Source organism: Oreochromis niloticus, linkage group LG7, assembly GCF_001858045.2.
Source record: "Oreochromis niloticus isolate F11D_XX linkage group LG7, O_niloticus_UMD_NMBU, whole genome shotgun sequence".
NCBI classification, from domain to species: domain Eukaryota; kingdom Metazoa; phylum Chordata; class Actinopteri; order Cichliformes; family Cichlidae; genus Oreochromis; species Oreochromis niloticus.
Window position 1 is genome coordinate 55,887,927 of NC_031972.2, and position 21,610 is coordinate 55,909,536.

The 21,610-nt window shown below is 39.0% G+C and overlaps 4 protein-coding genes across 8 annotated transcripts in view; 2 read left to right on the top strand and 2 right to left on the bottom strand.

The window, feature by feature from the left end:
* mapk8ip2 (mitogen-activated protein kinase 8 interacting protein 2) overlaps positions 1-4,080 on the bottom strand; it is a 28,434-nt gene extending 24,354 nt beyond the window's left edge. The window contains exon 1 of the mRNA XM_005470872.4: positions 3,580-4,080. Coding sequence (XP_005470929.2) covers positions 3,580-3,644 — 65 coding nt within the window. The 5' untranslated portion in view covers positions 3,645-4,080. The remainder of the gene's footprint in view (positions 1-3,579) is intronic.
* Positions 4,081-5,153: 1,073 nt separating this feature from the next.
* Positions 5,154-7,698, bottom strand: LOC100699900 (zona pellucida sperm-binding protein 3). Its single transcript, XM_003440380.4, has 8 exons — positions 7,226-7,698; positions 7,008-7,126; positions 6,706-6,809; positions 6,428-6,602; positions 6,204-6,321; positions 6,008-6,090; positions 5,641-5,921; positions 5,154-5,476 (listed from the first exon to the last, which is right to left on the bottom strand). The coding sequence occupies exons 1-8, from the start codon at positions 7,643-7,645 to the stop codon at positions 5,412-5,414; spliced, it is 1,365 nt and encodes a 454-aa protein (XP_003440428.1). The 5' UTR covers positions 7,646-7,698; the 3' UTR covers positions 5,154-5,411.
* Positions 7,699-8,348: 650 nt separating this feature from the next.
* Positions 8,349-12,594, top strand: LOC100699364 (zona pellucida sperm-binding protein 4). Of its 4 annotated transcripts, none has more exons than XM_025909263.1 (7): positions 8,349-9,837; positions 9,958-10,142; positions 11,076-11,173; positions 11,335-11,492; positions 11,587-11,785; positions 12,150-12,225; positions 12,445-12,594. In XM_025909263.1, the coding sequence occupies exons 1-5, from the start codon at positions 9,501-9,503 to the stop codon at positions 11,781-11,783; spliced, it is 975 nt and encodes a 324-aa protein (XP_025765048.1). In that variant the 5' UTR covers positions 8,349-9,500; the 3' UTR covers positions 11,784-11,785; positions 12,150-12,225; positions 12,445-12,594. The 4 variants fall into 4 exon arrangements, with proteins under 4 accessions (XP_025765048.1, XP_025765046.1, XP_025765049.1 ...); XM_025909261.1 differs by lacking the exon at positions 12,445-12,594 and adding an exon at positions 11,864-12,036 and having other exon boundaries at positions 11,587-11,779; positions 12,150-12,221; XM_025909264.1 differs by lacking the exon at positions 11,587-11,785.
* A 1,183-nt stretch (positions 12,595-13,777) lies between these two features.
* chkb (choline kinase beta) lies at positions 13,778-21,594 on the top strand. 2 transcript variants are annotated; one of them, XR_002062878.2, is made up of 12 exons: positions 13,778-14,321; positions 15,549-15,657; positions 15,811-15,924; positions 16,074-16,207; positions 16,292-16,396; positions 17,992-18,050; positions 18,779-18,866; positions 18,961-19,069; positions 19,803-19,903; positions 20,015-20,096; positions 20,198-20,356; positions 20,494-21,594. XR_002062878.2 is itself a non-coding variant. In XM_003440553.5 (11 exons), the coding sequence occupies exons 1-11, from the start codon at positions 13,825-13,827 to the stop codon at positions 20,252-20,254; spliced, it is 1,455 nt and encodes a 484-aa protein (XP_003440601.2). In that variant the 5' UTR covers positions 13,778-13,824; the 3' UTR covers positions 20,255-20,688. The 2 variants fall into 2 exon arrangements, 1 of the variants encoding a protein (XP_003440601.2); XM_003440553.5 differs by having other exon boundaries at positions 20,198-20,688.
* The last annotated feature ends 16 nt before the right edge of the window (positions 21,595-21,610 follow it).

The window sequence follows — 21,610 nt, forward strand, 5'->3', positions numbered from 1 at the left end:
GAAACTAAAATCTACAAAAAGAGTGAGGATGGAACGCTTAAGCTAAAATGCATTTGTATTTGATTTAAGCCTCTTACGCCATGGTAACCATACCCACCATTACCCCCTCCCCCTCTGTTTTTCTCCAAATGCCTTCAAAGAGTTGGAAGGCAAAAGTAGAACATTAACAGGAAAACATGGGATTCATGGGGGTGGAGGGGTGGGGTTGCATACTTCATAAAATAGTCATGTTCACGAAATGTTCATAAAACTTCTATATATTAAACTAGAGGTTGAAGCAAATCACTATTTCTATTACTGGTTAACCTCTAGGCCATGAAAAATACACTGTTTGTATCTTTGTTTCCAAAATTAGCAATGAAAAAATAACAGTTGTTTTAGTTTTTGTTTAGAGACAAATAAATGTATTCAGTTTCCCAAAACTTGTGATTCGCAAATGTGTTATGTATAGGGATGAAATAAGAACAAAAATAAGAATAATTGTGGCGTTCAAATAATCAAGGCTTTTGTGTAGATTTACTTGTGTATTATGTGAATAATGTCAAAAAAGATAATCAGTCAATAGGACCTTTGATTAATTTGGAGCCTAAAAATGGCATCTTTAAAAAGGTAGCAGAACTGAAAACAGAGCAGTTCATGCTCATGAAATAAAAACAAACAAATGACTGCGCACAGTAAGACTGCTGCCTCAGCAAATCTAAGAACGACCGACCAAACCCTTGGGCAAAATGTAGTCAATGAACTCCAAGGTGTGGGTTCCTGGCATTGGACAAGGTTTTGCATTATAATAATCCAACACAGCCTTCATCCTCTGCAGGGAATATTTATGATGAAGAAACAAAGCACAGCTCAGTGGAACAGCTTATATGTACATTGCTGTAAGATGATGCTTTGGATAAATTTAATCACCATTAAGTTCTACCCCTATGTAAGGTATAAAGCTCTCTGTGCCTCTACGCTGGAAGAAAGTGCTACCATGTTTTCTCTTATTAACAGAAATGAATTAAAATCTCTCATCAATTGCTCACTGAACCATATTCATATGCTTCTTTTAAAGTTTAAATTTCCAGCTGAGGATGTTATCCATCCGCAAAGGGGAACTTATAACCAATAATAATATTCTGGTGCTCCGGGGAGAGAGGTGCTGCCTCTCATGGATTTTGTTGCCTACTGGAAACAGTGTTAGGGTTATGCAAGGCAGATTACCAGACCACACCATCACACAACTGGTGGCTTCACTCATGAATCAGTCACACACAGATGCACAGAGAAAGAGACAACACACACACACACATACACACACCAAAGCTGTGACACAATCAGACATTTACAGAAAAACTCTCTTTCTACATCCCTTCTTACTGATATTTCATAATCAAAAAGTGAAGAGCCAACCAAAAATAAACACAAACCACTTGTTCCCTCTCAAATGTATAAAAAAAACTACCTGAAAACAACAGAAACAAACCGATTAGCCTCCACAAAGGAGTAATGCAATAAACTACTCCTCACATGATTCCTCTAATATAATTAAGATTCGTTAGATTTGGCTGTAGTGCCGTGAATTTAAAACATTAATACCATGGCCAGGGCTTGGCTGAGTGAGCTGACTAAGGTCACCGGTAGTCATGCAAACGATCTGGTCATATTGATCTGACATGATCCAGCAATGCAGTTGAAATCCCACATGAGTACATGCTGTGGATATAAAATCTACCAGGACTGGTTTGCTAATGTGATTGCCTCTATAGGATATGAGCCATGTTGGAGGCAGAAGCAGGCATGTTGAAATGAAATGTGTTTATTTCATACAAATTAGAGCACAGGGCTTATGCTATCCTGATAAATACGCCAGATACAGACTTTTAGTGTAGTAGTTTATCCAGCTTCTCTCTGCTACTCTGTGCTAGTAATTTATAGTAGCTGTATGTTGTAGTGGTGCAACACAGTTAGAAATATCAGTGTTTTCTTTATTATTCCTGCTATGTTTGGTGACACAGAGTAAAGCCTTACAGCAGCCCCTGAAGGTTATATGTCATAACATATGAAAATCATATGAAAAGTTGAAATAGAGACAGGTTGTTATTATTATTAATCATTCCAGGGAAAAGATACTGCAAGTAGTGTAAGAACTTTGGCCTTTGGAATTGTACATACATCAATATATAGGATTTACTGTTGATGAATTTATGAACTATGAGGTTAGAATTCAAATAATCAGCTGTAAGAGCCAGTGGGGTCTATTATCAACAAATCCAAAGTATTGTGTTAAATTATGCTTCAGGAACTTAAAGATGTAAAATGGTTGACTATACAGATTAGAGCTGTGCCCTCTGGTTATAGATTAAATTGCAAATATATATCCACGCTGAGAAAAAATACAACACTGAAGCCCACGTTATTGCCAACTTATCAAGAAGTCAAAGGACTGTGAACAGGACACCTTCATTCCTGCAAACTTCCTTGAATATAGCACTAAAAATACATCCAGGACCATGAAAGGCTGTACAAATTATGTAAATTAGGAGAAAATCAAAATGAATATTTTTCTTTATTGTATATTTTATGATTTAAGAATGTCTACAATTAATAAGAAGCTTGATTTTTTTTAATCCAGAACTGTATTATTTTTATTTTTTATTTTTTATTTTTTGCATTTCTTGTCTAAAGCTTAGAAAAGATACCAGGTTGGTTTACTTGTTTAATACTTGTAAGTTATGGTGCTACTTTAACTCTGGTCTTTGTTAGTGATGTCTTGCAAGTCTGTTTATGCTGATCACATTGTTATAACACATTAATATTATTTGTTATGTTACACTGTTACCAATACACATCCAGGATCAAAAGTAGGTTTACTGCACTCTCTTCACACAGTTCATTAAATTTACTACAAGATGTCTCAGTGTTTCTCATCTTACCAGGCCAATTACACTACAACAAGCCAAACTGTATATTTTAAACAACAACAACACCCTTGTAGAGAGCACTGATTTAACGCTACGTGTGAAATAAGTTGCCTCTGCAAGAGTAACCCACCCACAAATATGCTTCTACAAGAAGAAACCGGGGGTGATTTGTCATGCTGATTGTCGCAGAGGTCACATTAGAGGCGTTTGACACAACATCAATATCAGTAGGACTTCCGTAAATCATTGTTCAGCAACGTGCCCTTGCCTGGGTTGGACTCAACAGGGCGTGGGCCTCACACAGAGAATGCGCAAAGCGGGTGACTGTCGCCACAGCTAGAGATCAGTCATATGCAATATGTTTTACAATTTGCCATTCTTTGCAATTTTCAGAAATTACTAAAACGCGAGTCTTTTTTTCCCTCTTCACCAAGTCGTCTCTCCCAAAAACATAAACAACCAGCAATGTTCAGCTGCAGCACCTACATGCGCGCAGTGAGGCAGCAGAAGGCCGAGCAGGTTATTCACAGTATCTATTACAACCTAGGCTGGGGATGTGCGTTTTTACTGCAGTCATCAAAGCAGCACAGACCGATATGCATGGCGCTTTTTCATATCAGCCCAGCGCATCCTCCATCGACCCTTCACTGTCACTTTACATACGAGCTCTTACCTGCATCCAGGAGGAGAGAGAGAATGGAAGGTGGATAGGGAAAACATCTCAGCCCTGTCCGCCATCTTCTTCTACAAATGACTCAGAGCGACTGCAGAAAATCACGGAGGGAGCGCAGTCCATTCACAATTACAGCGCACGGGACGGGACAGTGGACAGAGGTTTCTCTATCTGCGGCCCCACAGATGCCCCCCTGGCCGCAAGCCTTCAATCAGACAAGCCTGCTCAGCACCATGAAATCTGCAGTCAACCATCCACACAGGCAGGATAAGGAGGGGTGTCAAGGCAAATAAGACAAAAAAAAAGAGCTTCAGCGGCAGCGCGCAGTAACACGGAAATCTCTGTGTTCCCCGGTTATGTCCTTGCAAAACATGAAGCGGGCAATTTGTATCCGCAGTCCGTGTTTTTCTCTCCAAATGTCTGCCGCTGTGATGCTGCCCGTGACACACAACAGATACAGGCCAGCAGTGCGGAGACAGGCAGAGACGGAGGAGGAGGGGGTGTGGAGCGGAGACGGTATAACGTCAGTGCTGATACCATATGAACAGGCTGTGCTGAGTGGATGTAGTCAGAGCCTAGAGGGTCACACGGAGCAAAACAGATAAAACAGCGGCCATAAAGTTGTTTAGATGACATTATAGTGAGTAAAATTTGCAGGCAAAGCAAACGTGCTTTTCGCGCTAACGTCCGTGTGGACCAGCCTTGGGGAGATCCGAGGATTCCCCGGGAAAAGGCAGGGACTTCAACTTTAAATCCTCGTTTTGTAACCGTGCCTTAGAATGGACTGGAGGACGCTTTTTAATTGCAAGGTCTACAAGGCCTGTATACTGTAACGTGTCCCATTTGGTGGCCTCTGCAGTGTGGGTGAACACATGAAATCTAATTATATGAATTTTAATTTCCGGTCCATAACTTGCCGATTTCCATCGTGACCCAAATAAAAATGAGTTTAATAAAACACAGAGAACATCCATAAAACCTATAGGCACACTTTGAAGTGTTTGGCTACTTATACTGCTCTATGATCAGACCTCCCGTGTAGCTGTTCACTGCATGTGGTGCTGAAAATCTCTCTCGCTAAACTGAAGTGTAGCATTTATACCACACGGTGACAGCAAAAGCTCACTGCTGAATGAAAACCGGACTTACATGGAAGCACAATAAAAGCCATGATTAGAGCCCGGATTTCCGGTTTTTTCGCTCTTTGAGGTGTAGATGCTGACTCTGATAATTGACTGAAATGGCATCTGATTGTGCTGATTGTGAATGGCTTCTTCCTTCATCCACTTATGATTTCTGAGTGATATGATATTGATTTGTTTTACCTTTTTGTTTGTTTGTTTTACCCTAAAAGCATGCATATTGATAGAATTACAACAAGAAGACAGATGACTATATTGTCTAACATGTGCTATTGAGTAATTTTTGCTCAACCCCTGATTGCTCTTTTAACTCATTATACTTGTTATTATATCTATTCAATGTTTCTTTATGAGTAGATTTTATTTTTTGTTTCAATTTACAATAGATTCAATGCACAGCTTAAGAAAGTTCTGAATGAATTACACAATAAATTCAAACAGTTGCATTTTTATTTCCATTACATGTGAATAGTTCCAATCCATGGACAGACAAGCTCCATATAAAACATTTGTAATTACAGAGAGGGGGCATGTAAAAGGAGTTACGTTTCAGTGAAGGGCCTTTTCATTCCTCAATGTCTTATTATATTGTTGTGAGCTATGAATAAGAAGAATGAAATTAACATATGTTCAGGCATGAACCACAGATGAAGTTCATTTTAATGGCCGTGTTTATAGCAGGAAATTGTTTTAAGCTATCGTCTTCTCTTCAATGGAGATGGGACCCAAGGTGACTTCTCCTTCCCATTCCAAAACTGAGAAAAGAAAGAAGAATTGTTGCAGTATGCATCATTATGTTTTTTTTTACTTAAAAAATAGAAAGCATAAAACAATTACTAATCTTTTTGTAGGACCAAATGAAATGAAACTTTCCCTCTACTAAAATGTTGCAATACTTGTATTTTTTTAAAACACATACCTTCCTGCTGAGACACGTCCCGTGTCCTCCTAAACCAAGGGACCTTAGTACCCAAGTTTGTAGAACCCGGCGTTCCACCACCAGTATTTCCAGTTCCCGTTCCTGTATTTCCAGTTCCTGTTCCTGTATTTCCAGTTCCCGTGCCTGTAGTCCCTGTTCCTGTATTTCCCGTGCCTGTATTACCAAATCCACCTCCAGTACTGTCACTTATAATTCCAGTATTAGTTTGTCCAGACTCACAGGAGCCACAAGCACCATCAAATCCACTAGCTTCCTTCCACCTTGGGAGAAATGGAAATGTAAGCAGTACCGCCACATCAGTTCTGGTCTAATGATCATTGATACATGTGTACAAAGGTAGACTCACCCACGGAAGTAGGAACAAGCTCTGTGGTTACTGTCAATGGCTTGGGCAACAGATGTTGCTCTCAAGTTGCAGGTAATGTACAGCTTTAAGAACAGGAGAGAATTTATGTTATTATTCTATGTAATAGTTCTACATTAGTAATGTTGTTGAAAATATAACACAGTGCACTCAGTAACTCAAATTTGGAATTGCATACTTTTCCACTGTTAGCACTCAGGAATTTGAAGGATTCAAGCTGGAACTGAAGCTTGTTCTCTGCAGTGCGATCCAGGAACCTCGAGACAGATCCAGTGAGCCTACCGTCAATCATACACCTGCACACAAGAAAACAATGTGAAATAACCAAAGTAACATAGGCGTCTGTGATAATCAGGTCCTAATATACAAAACAACTTCAATAATCTCATCAAACTGCTTTACCCATGCTCTATGAATGCATATCTTGGGCTAGAAGATGCATCGGCTGAAAGGGTAGCTACACATTTGTCCACATAAACACGGAGCTGCACATGGTGGTACTGCATGACAGAGACCTCAAAATTAATCTCGTCACCCAGGAAATACTGGTTGCTTGGCCTCTCATTTTTCCAGTCATCTGTGAAACAAGACATGACAATTTTATAATTCAAACAAGTATGCATTTTGAATCAAGGTCGCATACGATATAAAATACACTGAGAAACTGATCTTAAACGCACCAGTCATGAGTGTCAGGGTGAAGTATAGAAACTCTTGTGCCATCTTAGCGGCAGAGAATGGCACCCAGAGGGGTTCAAGAGCGAGACTGCTTACATTGTGCTTTCTAAGTGACAGGACATGTTTTACAGGAATGCAAAAAACTAAAGCAAGAATAACATATCATTGAAATATCCAGATTACATTTGGTAAATTCTAGATTACTAAAAATATTTAGGTCGTACTATAGAGCACATTAAATAGCAATATAATTCTGTTGTTTTGATGTCTTTATCTTAACAAATCTTCCCAACTGTTTACGTACCTTTGGTAGTGACATTCCACAACTACAGCTGCATTGTTGGTCCTAATCACAGGAGAACCACCCACAGGCTGGGGGTTGTAGTTCATTGTGAAGGTGTAGATGAAGGAATCTCCAGTCATCTATCAAACATATATATACAAAACAAGTCAAATTATACATAAACCTGTTCCCAGCACTTGAATTAAATTTCACAATAATGTAATATTTATTCTCCATACTCTTAATGTGCTCCCACAATTCTGCAGCTGAGCTTGATAAATCAGCACTTGAGCTGCCGTATCCTCTCCGACAACAGCGCATGATCCCAGGGTAAGGTCAGCCGAATTTATCAGCTGGCCAACTCCAAAGAAATCCTTTTTGACTTCCACATGAACAATGTCCTCCCTGCAGTCAACAGCAACAGTTGCAGCAGAAACTGGATATCTCAGCTGGAACGGCACGTCAGCCTTGGGTTTGGGCTTAGGATCTTCAGGGTATGTCCACGTGAGTGGTTTTTCAAATATTTGTTTTTGTTGTTGGAGGTCTGGAGGCCACACCTTAGGCACAAAAGGTGGTGAGGTACGGCTCACACCCTGAGCATCACAGAAACCAAGCAAGGCCAGTGCCACAAGGCAAACAGTGGCACACTTCAGCAGCATGGTTTCACAACAACAAGTGCCCACAGTAGTTCACTAGGTGCTGTAAGGGAGTTGGAAATGTCCACCTGCTTTTATAACACAGTCAACTTGTTTACTTTCGCTACATTCCCACCCCTTCAGCTGACCATTCCCCTCAGGGTTGATGAGTGCAAATTTTAGCCAGTGGAATGACTGCAGTCACTATCCAGCAATTATGCAAATGTACTGTTTATAAGATTTGGGGAAACCTGCAGTCAGCTGAGACTGAAGAAGTCACTTGGATGAGTGACGAAACGTTTCTCCCACAAAACGCTACGTCCAGATGAACAGATTCAACTTTTGGAGATATCCAGCAACTGTTTTATACATCTGGATTCAGATTCTTCAGTTTCTTAGTCATAAAATGTGACTGTGGAGCACACAGGCAAATCTTCTTCAAGCATGTTTTCTTCAAACAAGTGAGAAAAGATATTCAAACAGGTGACAAAGATGCAGCAGAAAAACAGGACACAAAAGGTTATGTTGACCCTGGTTTAGGTGCCCCTAACATAGTAGATCAAAATCAATATTTTGCCAAAGCACCTTGTGTAAAGCTCTGCAGATCAATATGGCTCTAATCCGTAACAGATTAACCACCAACCACAAAATGAAAGAAGCGGATATGAGAAAGAATTCATTAACAACCAGCTGCAGTACTCTGGACAGCTTCACAGGTATCGATGAAAGTACGATAAATGCAGGGGGAAAAGCCTTTCTCAGGATCTCGCAAAAGGTTTTATGGGATCTTGCAAAAGTACATTGTTTTGTGTGGGTGGGGGGGGATAAAAGAACGTGTAAAAGAAGTGTCTCTGTTTTTATGTGATTAATGAGTGCAGCTGTACAGACAACAGTGACAGAATGTTTAATTGTGGAAACACAAGTTTCTCTTGTGGCTCAGATAAATAAATAATAGTATCTGTACAATTTACACAATACTTCTTCTCTGGTTTAATTTGTTTATACCACTTTTTAATTTACTCAGAATTGCCTCTCAAGATGCTATTATTACAAATTCATGACTTTATTGGGTTTTAACGTAAAATAAACAGTTTAGTCGTATGAAGAGTGACTTAAAAAACAAATGAATAAAAATGCATCCTAAACAAGAGCTTGACTCTGAGGAGGTTAAGAAACTGTATATTCTGTTTGAGATGCATGCACAGTATAGATTTACAAAATGAATCTTAGGATTTTTAAAACTAAAATTTTAACTTGTCACAAATAAAATGACCGACTAGCTTATGCAGCCAAAATACATAATCCTAAAAGCTGTTGCCTTCTTTCCACAGATGACCTGCTTACATATATTTATATCTTTTTTAATCACACAAAAAGAACACTTCATCCTGTTGTAGATTTGCAGCGATGTCAAAATGAAAGATAAACAAAAGTCTTTGTTTACACTGTGAAGGCACAGTGCCGGTCAGACAGACCCTGTGAAGGTTCTTGTTATGAAACTGTTCAAACAAAGCAGAATGTTTTCACTCTGAATCAATAAAAAACAGCTGGGTTTCTGTATCACACATGATGTAGACAGTAAAAACCATGTCCAGCTATACACAGTAGTAAAGTTTAGCAAGTACGCTATACAGTACATGCTTTCTTTGCTTTCTACAGATATCATATATCTGTAAAATTGCTCTAATTTGTGAGTGATTTATTTTTATTACCTCAGTGCATCACAATAGACAAAACAACATTTGGAGCATTTGATTGGCAGCTGTGGACAACAAATAGGATGTGAGGTCCTGACAGGCTATCATTAACCATACCTTATAAAAGTCAACATATTTGCAGGATACTTTTCACAGAATCTGCTGTTCTTTTCTGTGAAGTCATGGCCCTAAAGCAGACTTATTGTCGCCTTTTATTGTTTGCCCTGCTGGGCTATAGATCGAATGCCCAAACTTATGGGCAAGGGTCTCAGAACCCTCAGAATCCTGGATACCCACCATCTCCACAGGGGCAGAAGCCAATCAATAACCCTGAATACCCTCAGCAGCCTCAGCAGCCCAGAAAACCTCAGAACCCTCAAAAGCCTTTAGAGCCATTTCACACTTGTGAAGTTGCAGAAAACTACAAGATACCCTGCGGCACTAATGAAATCTCTGCTTCCGAATGTGACACTATAAACTGCTGCTTTGATGGACGCATGTGCTATTATGGCAAATCTGGTAAGTAGTTGTGCTTTATAGATCAACTATACCACTGATACATAGTGGTGAAAGGGTAAAATCATTTGCATTTGTCTTTGTTTTCTGTATTATTGTACTTTTTTATTGTTATTGTCCCAGTGACACTTCAGTGCACCAAGGAAGGCCTGTTCATCGTGGTGGTGGCCAGAGATGCAACTCTGCCCAACATTGACTTGGAGACAGTTTCTTTCTATGAGAATGGTCACAGCTGCAATCCAGTTGGCAGCACTTCAGCTTTTGCCATCTATGAGTTCCCTGTCACTGCCTGTGGTACAATTGTAAAAGTAAGGGTTGAAACTGATTTAATAATAATGATACTATTAATACTACTACTACTACTACTAATAATAATAATAATAACTTTATTTATATAGCACTTTTCAAAACACAGAGTTTGCTGCACAGTTCAAATAAAAGCCACAAACAGCCACAAATGGTTACTTTATTTTCAGTAGACGCTTAAAACAAATAAAAGAGTGAGCTAACCTCATTGACTGAGCAAGGCTGTTCCACAGTTTGGGCGCTACAACCCCAAAAGCACAATCACCTCTGATTTTAAAATCAGAGTGAGGGACAGTTAGAAGACCCTGGTTAGACAATCAGAGAGGCCGGCTGCATTGATAAGGTGTTAGAAACTTAGCTAAATAAGCAGGGACCTGTCCATGTAGAGCCTTTTATGTCAATAACAGAATTTTAAAGTGGATTCTAAATTTCACTGGAAGCCAGTGAAGGGATGCAAGGACAGGTGTAATATGTGATCATTGTAATTTTCATTAGCCGCCTTGCTGCTGCATTCTGAACTAATCGGAGACAATCTATAGAGGACTGAGAGAAAAGTGAATTGCAATAATTAGGACGGGAGAAAATTAAAGTGTGTACTAAAAGTTCAAGACGATTGACCGACAGTAAATGTTTGATTTTCGCAACATTTCTCAAATGAAAGAAACAAGACTGGGTAACATTGAGATATGAGTTTCAAAATTCAGGTGCTGAATACCAAGGTTTTTAGCAGATGATTTGAAGTTATTGGCGAGGGGGCCAATGCACTGACTAACTTCCTTAGAGAAACTCTCTAAGCTGATGCACTAGAACCTTTTACCGGAATTGAGATGGAAGAAATTAGAATACATACAATTAATAATTTCACTATTCAGGTAATTTTTTACATAGTTTTTTCAGGCAGTTATAAAGACTGAAATCTTGTCATTATACTGTAGGAGGAACCGGGTGTTCTAATCTACGAGAACAGGATGTCTTCCTTATACCAAGTGATTACTGGACCCCACGGATCCATTACCAGGGACACCTACTATGAGTAAATGTTTTAATGTCTTTATCAGTAAGTGGATACAACATTACCACGCATGGGGAGAAACTAAAAGACTGAAAAAGTTCAGTGAGAAAGAAACTGTTATTCAAAGTTCATAGCTAAATTACTTTATGAGTGACTAACATAAACTGTTTTTCTTGTGTCAGGCTGTTGTTCCAGTGCAGATATGTTGGCACCACAGTTGAGGCTTTGGTTATTGATATTGGTCTGGTTCCTCCGCCAAACTCAGTTGCAGCTGCTGGACCTGTGCGTGTAGAACTCAAGCTGGCCAACGGACAATGTGTTGCCAAGGGTTGTGTTGAAGGTTAGTATTGGAGAGGTAAAGCTAACTTTGCAAAGTTAGTCTCATTTAGCAGGGAATGCGTCAACAACTATAACTACTATCTTTTTTGGGACAGAAGAAGAAGTGTACACTTCCTTTTACACTGCTGCCAAATACCCTGTCAGAAAGGTTTTGAGGGATCCTGTTTACGTTGAGGTCTACTTGATGGAGAGGACCGATCCCAACCTTGTCTTAACTCTTGGAAGATGTTGGGCAACCTCGGATTCCTATCCTCATAGTCTTCCTCAGTGGGATTTGCTGATTGATGGGTAAAAGTAGGTGGTGCTCTTAATTTGGAGGCATTTGTATTATGTTTTTGATGTTTTACTGTACATGCTTTCCTTTAAACATAGCTGCCCCTATCGTGATGACCGCTACCTAACAACCCTGCTTCTCAGACCCTCATCAGGATTCAAGTTTCCACCACAACCGCTTTGTTTTCAAAATGTTCCATTTTGTAGGTGAAGGTAGTTCAACCCAGCCAGCAGCTAAAAAGCCAAACATTATGCCTCCTTTACAGGAATAGGTATAGCATCCCAATACCAAGCGAAAAATATCTTTCTTTTCATTTCGTGCTTACTTTTCATTGTAACATATTTTCAAAGATGTCCTTTTTTTTTCTTTCTGTTTTTTGACCAGCTGTACATCCACTGTAACGTAGCTATTTGCCAACCTACTCTTGGAAATAACTGTGAACCCAGGTGCTTCAGAAAAAGTAAGTTGTACACTGACACCATCAGTGCAGTGTTTCCTGGAGTTTGATCCCTTTTTTTTGAGTAAGATGATTAATGAAGCTAAACAGATCATGATCATACCATAAAAGGTCTCAGCTGAAAAGGTTAATCTGAAAAAGAAAAAGTACATCTCCCATCATTTTATTATCTACTTAGTGCAAGTCTGATAGTAGCTGACACCTGCCATGTTTTGTCCGCAGGGAGAGAAATTGCTGGTTCTGTCAAGAAAGTCACAAGAGAAGAAACCACTGTGGTTAGCAGCCCAGGGCTTATCTTTGTTGAAAGAAGTACAGAGTGACAACATCCTAACAGATCATTACAATGATGAAATCTTTGAAATGACTGTGTTTCAAATAAATTTTCAATATTGTAAAAGCATTGCCTGATCCTTTCATTCCCTCACAAAGCATTATTCAGGTTAATTATTTATGCAGGCCTCAAATTATTATCCATACGACATTTCAGTGGGATTTAGCTTAGTTTTAAGTTATTTTTACTGAACATTTTGTATGTTTTAGTTCTCATATTTTAATATTATTTGTATCGATTGTAAACAAAAAGTATGTTAGTAATTCACAACAAAGATAAATTTAGTCAAATACAGTCTTGTGAAGAAAAGTTTCTTTAAAATAACAGTATCAAAAACACATCTAAACACATCTAATTTGAAACTACTCCTTCAGTGCATGGAAGTGGATCATTAAGCTTCATGTATACATTCACAGCGAAGGCAAACTTTCACATTTTTTTAATTTTCTGATAACTACAAAACTTTTCATATCCTGTATGGCTATTACTTTCACAACAAATCCCAAGTTCTTCATTGATCATTTACAGTAATGATATGAAAAGTTTTTGCTTGTTTGTTTTATATTGTTATTGCTGTTGTTATGACCACCAATTATGTTGTCACTATTTGCTGTAAAGATTGCTGTAAAAAAAAAAGTGTTAAAATGACATGAAAAGTAAGGAGGAGGAGGGTTAGAGAAAGTTAATTAGTTGAGCAGTACACCTCAAAACAGCAAATTAAAATGTGTTTTTCTCAAATCCAACAAACAAATAAACAATGGCATAGTCAATTAGTCAAAACAGCTTCCTCACTTTAGTGTAATCAATATAAAGTACTTCAACTGAAATTAATGCAGTGTAAACATAAATGTTCCTAAATTAATTATAAGGTAAGAGTAATAATGCATGGCCTTTTCTGTTTGGGCCTCTGCAAATAAAAATTTTGGTTTCAACTAAATGGAAACTAAGAAACCTGCTCTTTAACTTGCCTGCCTCCCACATTCCTGCTAAACAATATCTGTGAATACACTCAGAAATCATATTATTCATCGCACTCAATGAATTCATTCAAAGATATGCGCCACAGGCCATTAAACAAATAAAAACTTCATTACCCAGAAACCGTGAAGGCCACGTATGAACGTACTGCCGGCAACTACCAATGAGGTTTGTGTGTGGACTCGCTCTCGAATTCTGATTGGACGTCGAATTCTTCATCTCGGCTCATCAAACCACTGGTGCGTATCTGCGTAACGAGCTTAATCTTACGGTTACGTTGTCAGCCGCCTCCCATGCGGTTCAGAGTGTGTAGTTATGTTTGGCTCTTCCGGTTAAGCGGCTTTACCGGCGGACTGCGTGTGTCAGCGAGCCCCTCCTGCCGCCTCAGACCGACATTTCACCCTACTATTCCTTCACTCTCCGCCCGGAAATTCAACATGCAGCCCAGCCGAAGTGTGGCAAGCAGTTGCGGCGAAGTGGGTTTAGGCAATTCAGGGCCGGAGAATTACAGGACCTGCATTCCCACTGTCACTGCAGAAGAAACCGTTCCTCCAGATGTGAAGAAGCAAGTGGAGAGCCCGCTTGTTCTAAACCAGAGACACCTAAGGACTCATAGTCCGCTATTAGGGGCCAAATGTGATGACGACTCGGAGGCCGAGTCTTTCCGGGATGGGAGAAGCGAAGAGGTCGACCGGGACACCAGGGAGAAGGCCATAAATTGGTGCCGAGACTTTCTGTCGGGGTCGTGGAAGACCATTGAAGATGCTGATTTTCAAATCAGCATTGTCAGGTAAATTTCTGAAAAGTTACAGCAGTACGGTGGATAATAAAACACCATAATGTCTTCATTTAAATGATAAGGGGATTATTGTTAGTATGTATAGTACATTAGTATGTTTAAAAAAACATACTAATGTGTAGGGACTAATATGTTTGTGTTCATGGTTTCAACTAAAGCTACTGTAAGACCCAAGACCTTTGATAGTTTATGCTACGTTGGATCAGCTGCAGGGACACCCCTTTGGTTATCTCGCTGTCAGACAACTTATGACGCTGTGGGTGTTGGAAAAGTGGCACGGCAGATCACTTGGTCAGCTGTGGGCTTATTCAGAGCTGACATTTGTTTGTTTCGTCTTGATGCATTCTCAATCATCCAGGAAAGTAAATCTCCAAAAGTTGAATCTGTTCATCTGGACGCTACGTCCAGATGAACAGATTCAACTTTTGGAGATTTGTTTGTTTGTTTTCCTCCCACACTGCTTTGTAGGTTCAGAGTGATAGCATACCCAGTGTTTTGTATGTCCATCCAACAGCCTTGACCTCCAAATTCTCAACATTACTGTAATTCACTTCAGTTTTATTTATACAGCCTCAAGGTGCTTTATATTGTAAGGTCAAGACCCTGCAATAAAAAAAACCCCCAATAATCAGAACAGCCCCCTTTGAGCAAGGACTTTGCAACAGTGGGGTGGAAAAACGCCCTTTTAACAGGAAGAAACCTCTGGCAGTCATCTGCTGCGACGGGTTGTTGGTAAAGATGGGACAAAAGACACACTGTGGAAAAGAGCCATAGATTAATAATAACTATGTGGAGTGGTGTGTAAGCTCATTGTGAGTCCAGAAGAAACAAAAGGAAAATGAACCTGGGACATCTTGTCACGTGATTTATTGAAAAATTGTTAAGACTAATCTCAGTGTGAGAGGTTTACACCGACTGAAACTGTCCAAATTTGAAGGGACACGTGAATTAACACCAACCAACTACAGTAGGGAGTCTCTCCAGCTGATCTAAAGAAGCTTGTGCCGTTTACTGGTTTTAAGGCTTAAGATATAATAAAAAGGCATCTACTTAAAACGAGTCATACAGTGATGTAATCTTAAATTTGCACCCAACAATCATCGGTTTACCCTTAAGACTTCTTGAGTAACTTTGAATGGCCTTGTCTTTTGGAAACCATATAAGGCAGAGATTTTTAGCTTGGCCTAGCTGTTATAACACTGTTGTTTTTGTTTGCAGTGGTGGACTGAGTAATCTGCTGTACCTATGTAGTTTGCCCGACTATGTGCAATGTGTGGAAGATGAACCTCGCCAGGTGCTCCTCAGGGTTTATGGTGCCATCTTACAGGTTAGTCTGTCGAGTATGTCAAGAAGTTGCATCTGAATGTCTGTGTCTGTTTCTGTGGAAGATTGCACCCCTTTATTGTTATCAGTATATGCTATAAATGCCATTAATTTTCACATAAGTGTGTCTTCTCTCACATGTGTGTCTACGGTATAGGGAGTGGACTCTTTGGTACTGGAGAGTGTGATGTTTGCCATTTTGGCTGAACGAGCTTTAGGCCCAAAGCTTTATGGCGTCTTCCCCCTGGGACGCTTAGAACAGTACCTTCCGGTATGATGTACATCTCAGTGTTTACACACAGTATATTCATACACACAGTGGGTTTATGCTGCTTTCTACTGCAGTCATTCCCATCAGTTTGTTTTGTTTGTCTTTGAAACCATGTGATGAGAGATATTGTTGTGTTTCTGTTTTCCCAGAATACTCGCATGCGCACAAATCAGCTTTCGGACCCAGCCATCTCCGCTGAGATTGCCACCAAGCTGGCCCGTTTCCACAACATGGTTATGCCCTTTAACAAAAAGCCTAAGTGGCTGTTTGGGACCATTGATAAGTAAGTACATGTGAATGTTATCTCTCTACTACTCAAACTGTAACTTAGTCACAGTTAAAGATACTCTGTTTGTGGTGTTTTTAGATACATGGAACAAGTGATGAATATTAGCTTTGTACGTGATGCACATGTGAAGAAGTACAAGAAGCTGATGAAACTGGACCTTCCTGCTGAACTGAGAAGCCTCCGGTGAGTTGGAACGCAGGCTCTAGATTCTGTATATTGTCCTTTTGGACACAGTTTAAATAAAGCCTTAGATTGAGAAGAAGAAAAATCAGTGAGTCCCCTCCTGACTCTCACACTAGTGTCAGGAAGAGACAGTACAAACAGTACAAAGCTCCTGCTATAATATGTTTATGTCAGTCTGCCCCGGGCAGCTGTGGCTACAACTGTAGCTTGCCTCCACCAGTGTGTGAATGTGAGAGTGAATGAATAGTGGAATTGTAAAGCGCTTTGGGTGCCTAGAAAAGCGCTATATAAATGCAATCCGTTATTATTATCATTATTATTATTATCATTATGTGAACAATGACGTAATTTGCATTGCTCTAGCCAACTGCTTGATCTCTTATCAGAGCCGTCTCATATTACATGCTCGAATTTTCATACAGGAACGCCAACAAAAACTTCACGAAGTGGGTATGAGTCACGCATTGGAGAGAGATTTAGCAGCTGATCAGTTTGTGCTGACTTTCTGTTTGCTGGTGAGGTCATAAGGTAACCATGCCAACATCAGGCTTTTGAAAATGAGTTTTGGTAAGTCAAAGTTGTAGGTCATTGTATAAATCAATGACTGTCAGTGTTGTTAGAGACATTTAGAAAACTGTCATGTATCCTCACCACCAGACAAGTAAGTTCACCACTAAAATGAGTCTTTATGTGAAAAAGTTTGCTGCATTAATGAAAGCTGCAAGGATTGTAGCTCTGCTTACGTTACTTACATGAATGTAATCTTTGGAATTCATGCTTCCATCTGATAGCTGACCTTTGTCCCAATGCTTCCACAAGTTCACTTGCTGAGTTGTCTGGGTAGTCTGACCTTAGAACAGCTAGAGAATCAGACCAATGTTTATTGTCTGTGTTTATCTATGAACAAATGTTATCTTGTTTGTATGTACTGGTCTCACATATGTAGTTGCTGTCTGCTGCAATGAACTTGAGCCTTCGGATTTATCTGAGTTGAAAGTGTATCTGTCACAGCATGTTGCATATTTGACTCCAGGGTACTGTTATCTTAGCTTGTTCTAGGCAGTTTAGCCTTCTCTCTATGGTCAGGAATTGTTAGTGATCAAAGTGTCAGTTATATAATCCACTGCTTTTGTCACTGACGTTATTTTGGAGTTTTTGCTTTCGTACAAGAGTATTGATTTGTAAATTTTTACTTGGTTTGAATGGCTTAGTGTGCATCACATTTAATATCTTTACATATCCTGGCTGAATAGCAGAAATAATTGTGCTAAATCGTAGTATTAGTAACCCCTGACTTTTATACAGTGCTCTATCCATGCTGTCAATAAATAAGAGTGGACCTGTAATAACTGTTGATTAGTTCAGTTTATCTTACAGTGAAATATTGACACAGTTTATTCACTTATTGTGTGCTATTGCTTAAGTTTAATTCTGGCAGATTAGGATGTCTGCACTTTTCTCATGGAAGTTCTAAATTGTAGTGTTATATTGCATAAAATGCGCTACCTGCATATCCATCACTAAGATTTGTGTTCAAGTTTCTCTTTTTCTTTCATCACCCACTTTGTTTTTCTTGCCTCATGTCTCCACAACAGTGCTTTGCTCGCAGCAACTCCCTCGCCAGTGGTGTTTTGCCACAATGACGTCCAAGAAGGTAAAATCTTCCATCCATCCATCCAGTCATAGCTCCGCCTATCATCACGCCTCTGGTGTGATCTGATTGATCCCACCCTCTGGTTTCACGGTCACAATTCTTATGAAAGCAGTGCATTATATAAGTCAAGAGCAAGCTGGGTTGTTTTTAGTAGGGACCGCTCATGTTCAGCTATAGTCATAGCTCCGCAGCTATTAAAGCATTTTCAGGGTTTGATACTCATAAGCTGACAGCTGATAAACTTAGGTCACAGAAACCGTTCCGTGTCATCTTAAAGGTGTTAAATCGGGACTCTGTCAAGTTCTTCTAAACCAAACTGGGAATACTGGAAGTCCAGCTCTTTAGGACAGTCTTTGTGAAGCCAACATAAAAGGCTTGTGCCGTGATGTTAGAGGCACAGTTTACTGTAAATTATCACTGTATGCTTTAATGTTTTCAGTATTCGAAGTAATGGCAAAAAGGACATTTGAATTTTTAATATTTTTTTTGCATTATACAGTGAAGATTTATCATTTAATTACCATTCAAACTAATGTATTTCACGTTGAAGTTTTTTTTATAATGTCAAAAAAAATGTGATATTGGAAGACCAGTCTGGCAGTAAATGCTACTACTTCATTTTGTTAAGCTAAGCTAACCTCTGGTCTAATAGTAGCTGAAGCAATTCGTGCGGGATTCTTCGGGGTGGATGACTGTTATTTCCTCACTTTTTGTTTTTTTTCCTGCAGGCAACATCCTCATGCTAGAAGATGGAAAGCATTCCTCAGCGGAAAGACTCATGCTCATTGACTTTGAATACAGCAGTTACAACTACAGGTAATGTGTAGGGGATTGTTGTCTTGATTTAGTAATCAAATAATTTCCCCCCCTGTAAGTGAAGGTAAATAACTCAACATGTTGCTTTTTGTAGGGGTTTTGACTTCGGCAACCATTTCTGTGAGTGGATGTATGACTACACCTACAACGAGTGGCCTTTCTACAAAGCCACACCAGAGAACTATCCAACCAGAGAGCAGCAGGTCAGTCCGAAAAAACACTAGTGCCAAATAAAGAGTATTCACATCAAGCTGCATTTTTATCACTGCTTAAATTACTTACTCCTGACATGCTGCATTGTAATTATTGTAGGATCTACTGTACAATATAAAGGGCCTTGAGGCGACTGTTGTTGTGATTTGGCGCTATATAAATAAAATGGAATTGAATTGAATTAATTATGAATATATAAGTTGTAATAATCCAGAAGGTAGTTGATGTACCATTAAGGAAAACCATGCAGAAAACTTTGATTTGAAACATTTACTATATATGCACACACGTAGATTTTTGACAGTAAGTCCTGCAGTCACTTTTAATAGATGCATAATAGATGCATTCAATTATGACACCGTGTTATTGTGCCGTGTTTTGTCTTGATTTAATACTCACACAGCTTTACTATATTTGTTTTTCTTTCTCTTCGGTACATTTGGGATCAGATTCCTTATTTATTGTTTTGATATGAAGCTAGTTATTGAACTTTCTACTAATCTTTCCTTGAAAAATAAAACTGTGCGGATGTTTAAACCAAAACTCTGAAGTCATCGCCCTTGATGGGATAGACTGGTTATGCAGTGCCATCTAATGGTGAAACTTCATACATTTTTATGTTTAATAGAGAGATCAAATGCTCAAATGCTTTAAATCAGAAACAGCTGGTAGTTTCGCCAAAATCACTAACATGTAACAAATCCTTTTTTTTTATGATTTCAGCTTCTTTTTATTAGAAGTTATTTGGCAGAACAGCACAAAGACACCAACGTTGCTGTGGACCAGACACAAATTGAAGAAGATTTAATCATTGAAGCAAACAGGTAAAACAGCCTTAAATAGATTTTGCAGCAGTGCTGACGATCAGTTAGAACAACTTACAGCAGATCAACAGATCACCGGATTTTCTTCTTTTTTTTTTTTTTAAATTGTAGATATGCATTAGCATCACACTTCCTCTGGGGGCTCTGGTCCATCATACAAGCTAAGATATCCAAGATTGAGTTTGGATACATGGTAAGGAGGGTTTGATTCTTATTACTGTTGTTATTATTCTCTTTTAGTGTAGCACAAGTCACACATTTATATGCTTTGTAATAAACCGCATTGTCTTGCAGGACTACGCCCAGTGTCGTTTTGATGCCTACTTCAAGCAAAAGAAGCTCTTCAGCTGAGATCCAACTTGTTAATCAAAATGTACTGTCTCATATGTCTGTCGTTATCATTCTTCAAGCTTGCCCCCTACATGTTGTTGGAACTATGCCTGTCTGCTTAAGGTGAAATGACAAAAAAGACCCTCTACACCTCAAGCATTCTATTTTACGCATAAATACCCTTATTGTGAAATGTTGTCATCATTTTGGGGGCCACAGTTGATTCACAGCTGGTTTTCTTTCATATAAACACTTTTTAGATGCACTTCACTTCCTTGGACCATTATTAGACACTGGCTGGTTATCATGGGACGCATTTGTGTGAAAGATCTACCTCACCCTTGTGATGTTCATAGGGTGCATAGCTTTCATCCTAAAGGGCTGATTCTGACTATTCAGTGAGGGAATAACTGAGACCATTACCCATATGGAAAAGATATGTATAAATCTTATAAGGTTTGTATCTGTCCTGTGTGAAAACATAACTTTTTTCTTAAACTATTTAAAAATATTCCACTCCAGTTATTCTTTAACTGTTACATTACAAACTTGCCTACATTTAGCAAATTATTATGGGAGGGCTTTTTTTAAATAAAAAGTTTGCATAACTTTTCATCACTGTAGAAAAAACACTGTCAGTTTAACTGTTAGAGCAGTTAGAAAGTGTAAAGCTGTACACATGAACTGGAGCGGTGACCTGTCATTCAAAGCAGAAAGTTTACGTGGTGTCCTATCGCACTGATGTGGGAATTGCGCAAGTGGTAGTGGTGTATGGCAACTCCTGCATGCTTTATCCAGACAGCACCCTCTCCTTACTTGCACAAAGCCTTTCCCATAATGAGAACACATCTGAAACAGGCTCTCTTATGTACTGCATCAGCATTTTGCAACTTAAAGCAACATGCAGAGTTCATGTATGAAAATGGCTTACAGCATTTATGTCAGTCTTTGTCCTTGTCACTAAATACGATAACTGTTATTACAGTGCATTTCTGATGCACTAACTACCTGCCCATTTAACTCTGTTTTGTTTCCACTTCTTTTAAAATTGCTTCTATAACTGCTGCTTCAAATATGTGACATTCTTACCAAATATACCAATCTTTTATAAAATATTAAAAAAAATTGGTATATTTGTGCACGTTTCACCAATAATAAAAACGTGTTACAGTCAATTACTGTAGCCCATTTGAATGTGAAGTGCTTCTTTTTTTTTGACATGCTTTTATTTATTTAGACTTTGTTCTATATTTGAATGAATGTACACCAATTTGACACTAAATAGTTTCCAAAACAATGCTTTACATGAAGGGTTTACTCATTAACTACCTGTGACTGTTTTTGTTTTTATTTTTGAGGAACCGTTTTTCTGTAATT

Bases quoted from the DNA above. Each gene is read 5' to 3' on its own strand.
- LOC100699900 (XM_003440380.4), bottom strand. From the start codon at position 7,645: ATGCTGCTGAAGTGTGCCACTGTTTGCCTTGTGGCACTGGCCTTGCTT. The intron at 6,810-7,007 runs GTACGTAAACAG...CCTGTCACTTAG, and splicing joins GTGGAATGTCACTACCAAAG to AAAGCACAATGTAAGCAGTC. The intron at 5,477-5,640 runs GTATGTGTTTTA...TTCTTTTCTCAG, and splicing joins GGACGTGTCTCAGCAGGAAG to TTTTGGAATGGGAAGGAGAA.
- LOC100699364 (XM_025909261.1), top strand. From the start codon at position 9,501: ATGGCCCTAAAGCAGACTTATTGTCGCCTTTTATTGTTTGCCCTGCTG. The intron at 11,174-11,334 runs GTAAATGTTTTA...TTCTTGTGTCAG, and splicing joins ACCAGGGACACCTACTATGA to GCTGTTGTTCCAGTGCAGAT. The intron at 11,780-11,863 runs GTAAAAGTAGGT...CTTTAAACATAG, and splicing joins TGGGATTTGCTGATTGATGG to CTGCCCCTATCGTGATGACC.
- chkb (XM_003440553.5), top strand. From the start codon at position 13,825: ATGCGGTTCAGAGTGTGTAGTTATGTTTGGCTCTTCCGGTTAAGCGGC. The intron at 14,322-15,548 runs GTAAATTTCTGA...TTTTGTTTGCAG, and splicing joins TTTCAAATCAGCATTGTCAG to TGGTGGACTGAGTAATCTGC. The intron at 16,208-16,291 runs GTAAGTACATGT...TGGTGTTTTTAG, and splicing joins CTGTTTGGGACCATTGATAA to ATACATGGAACAAGTGATGA.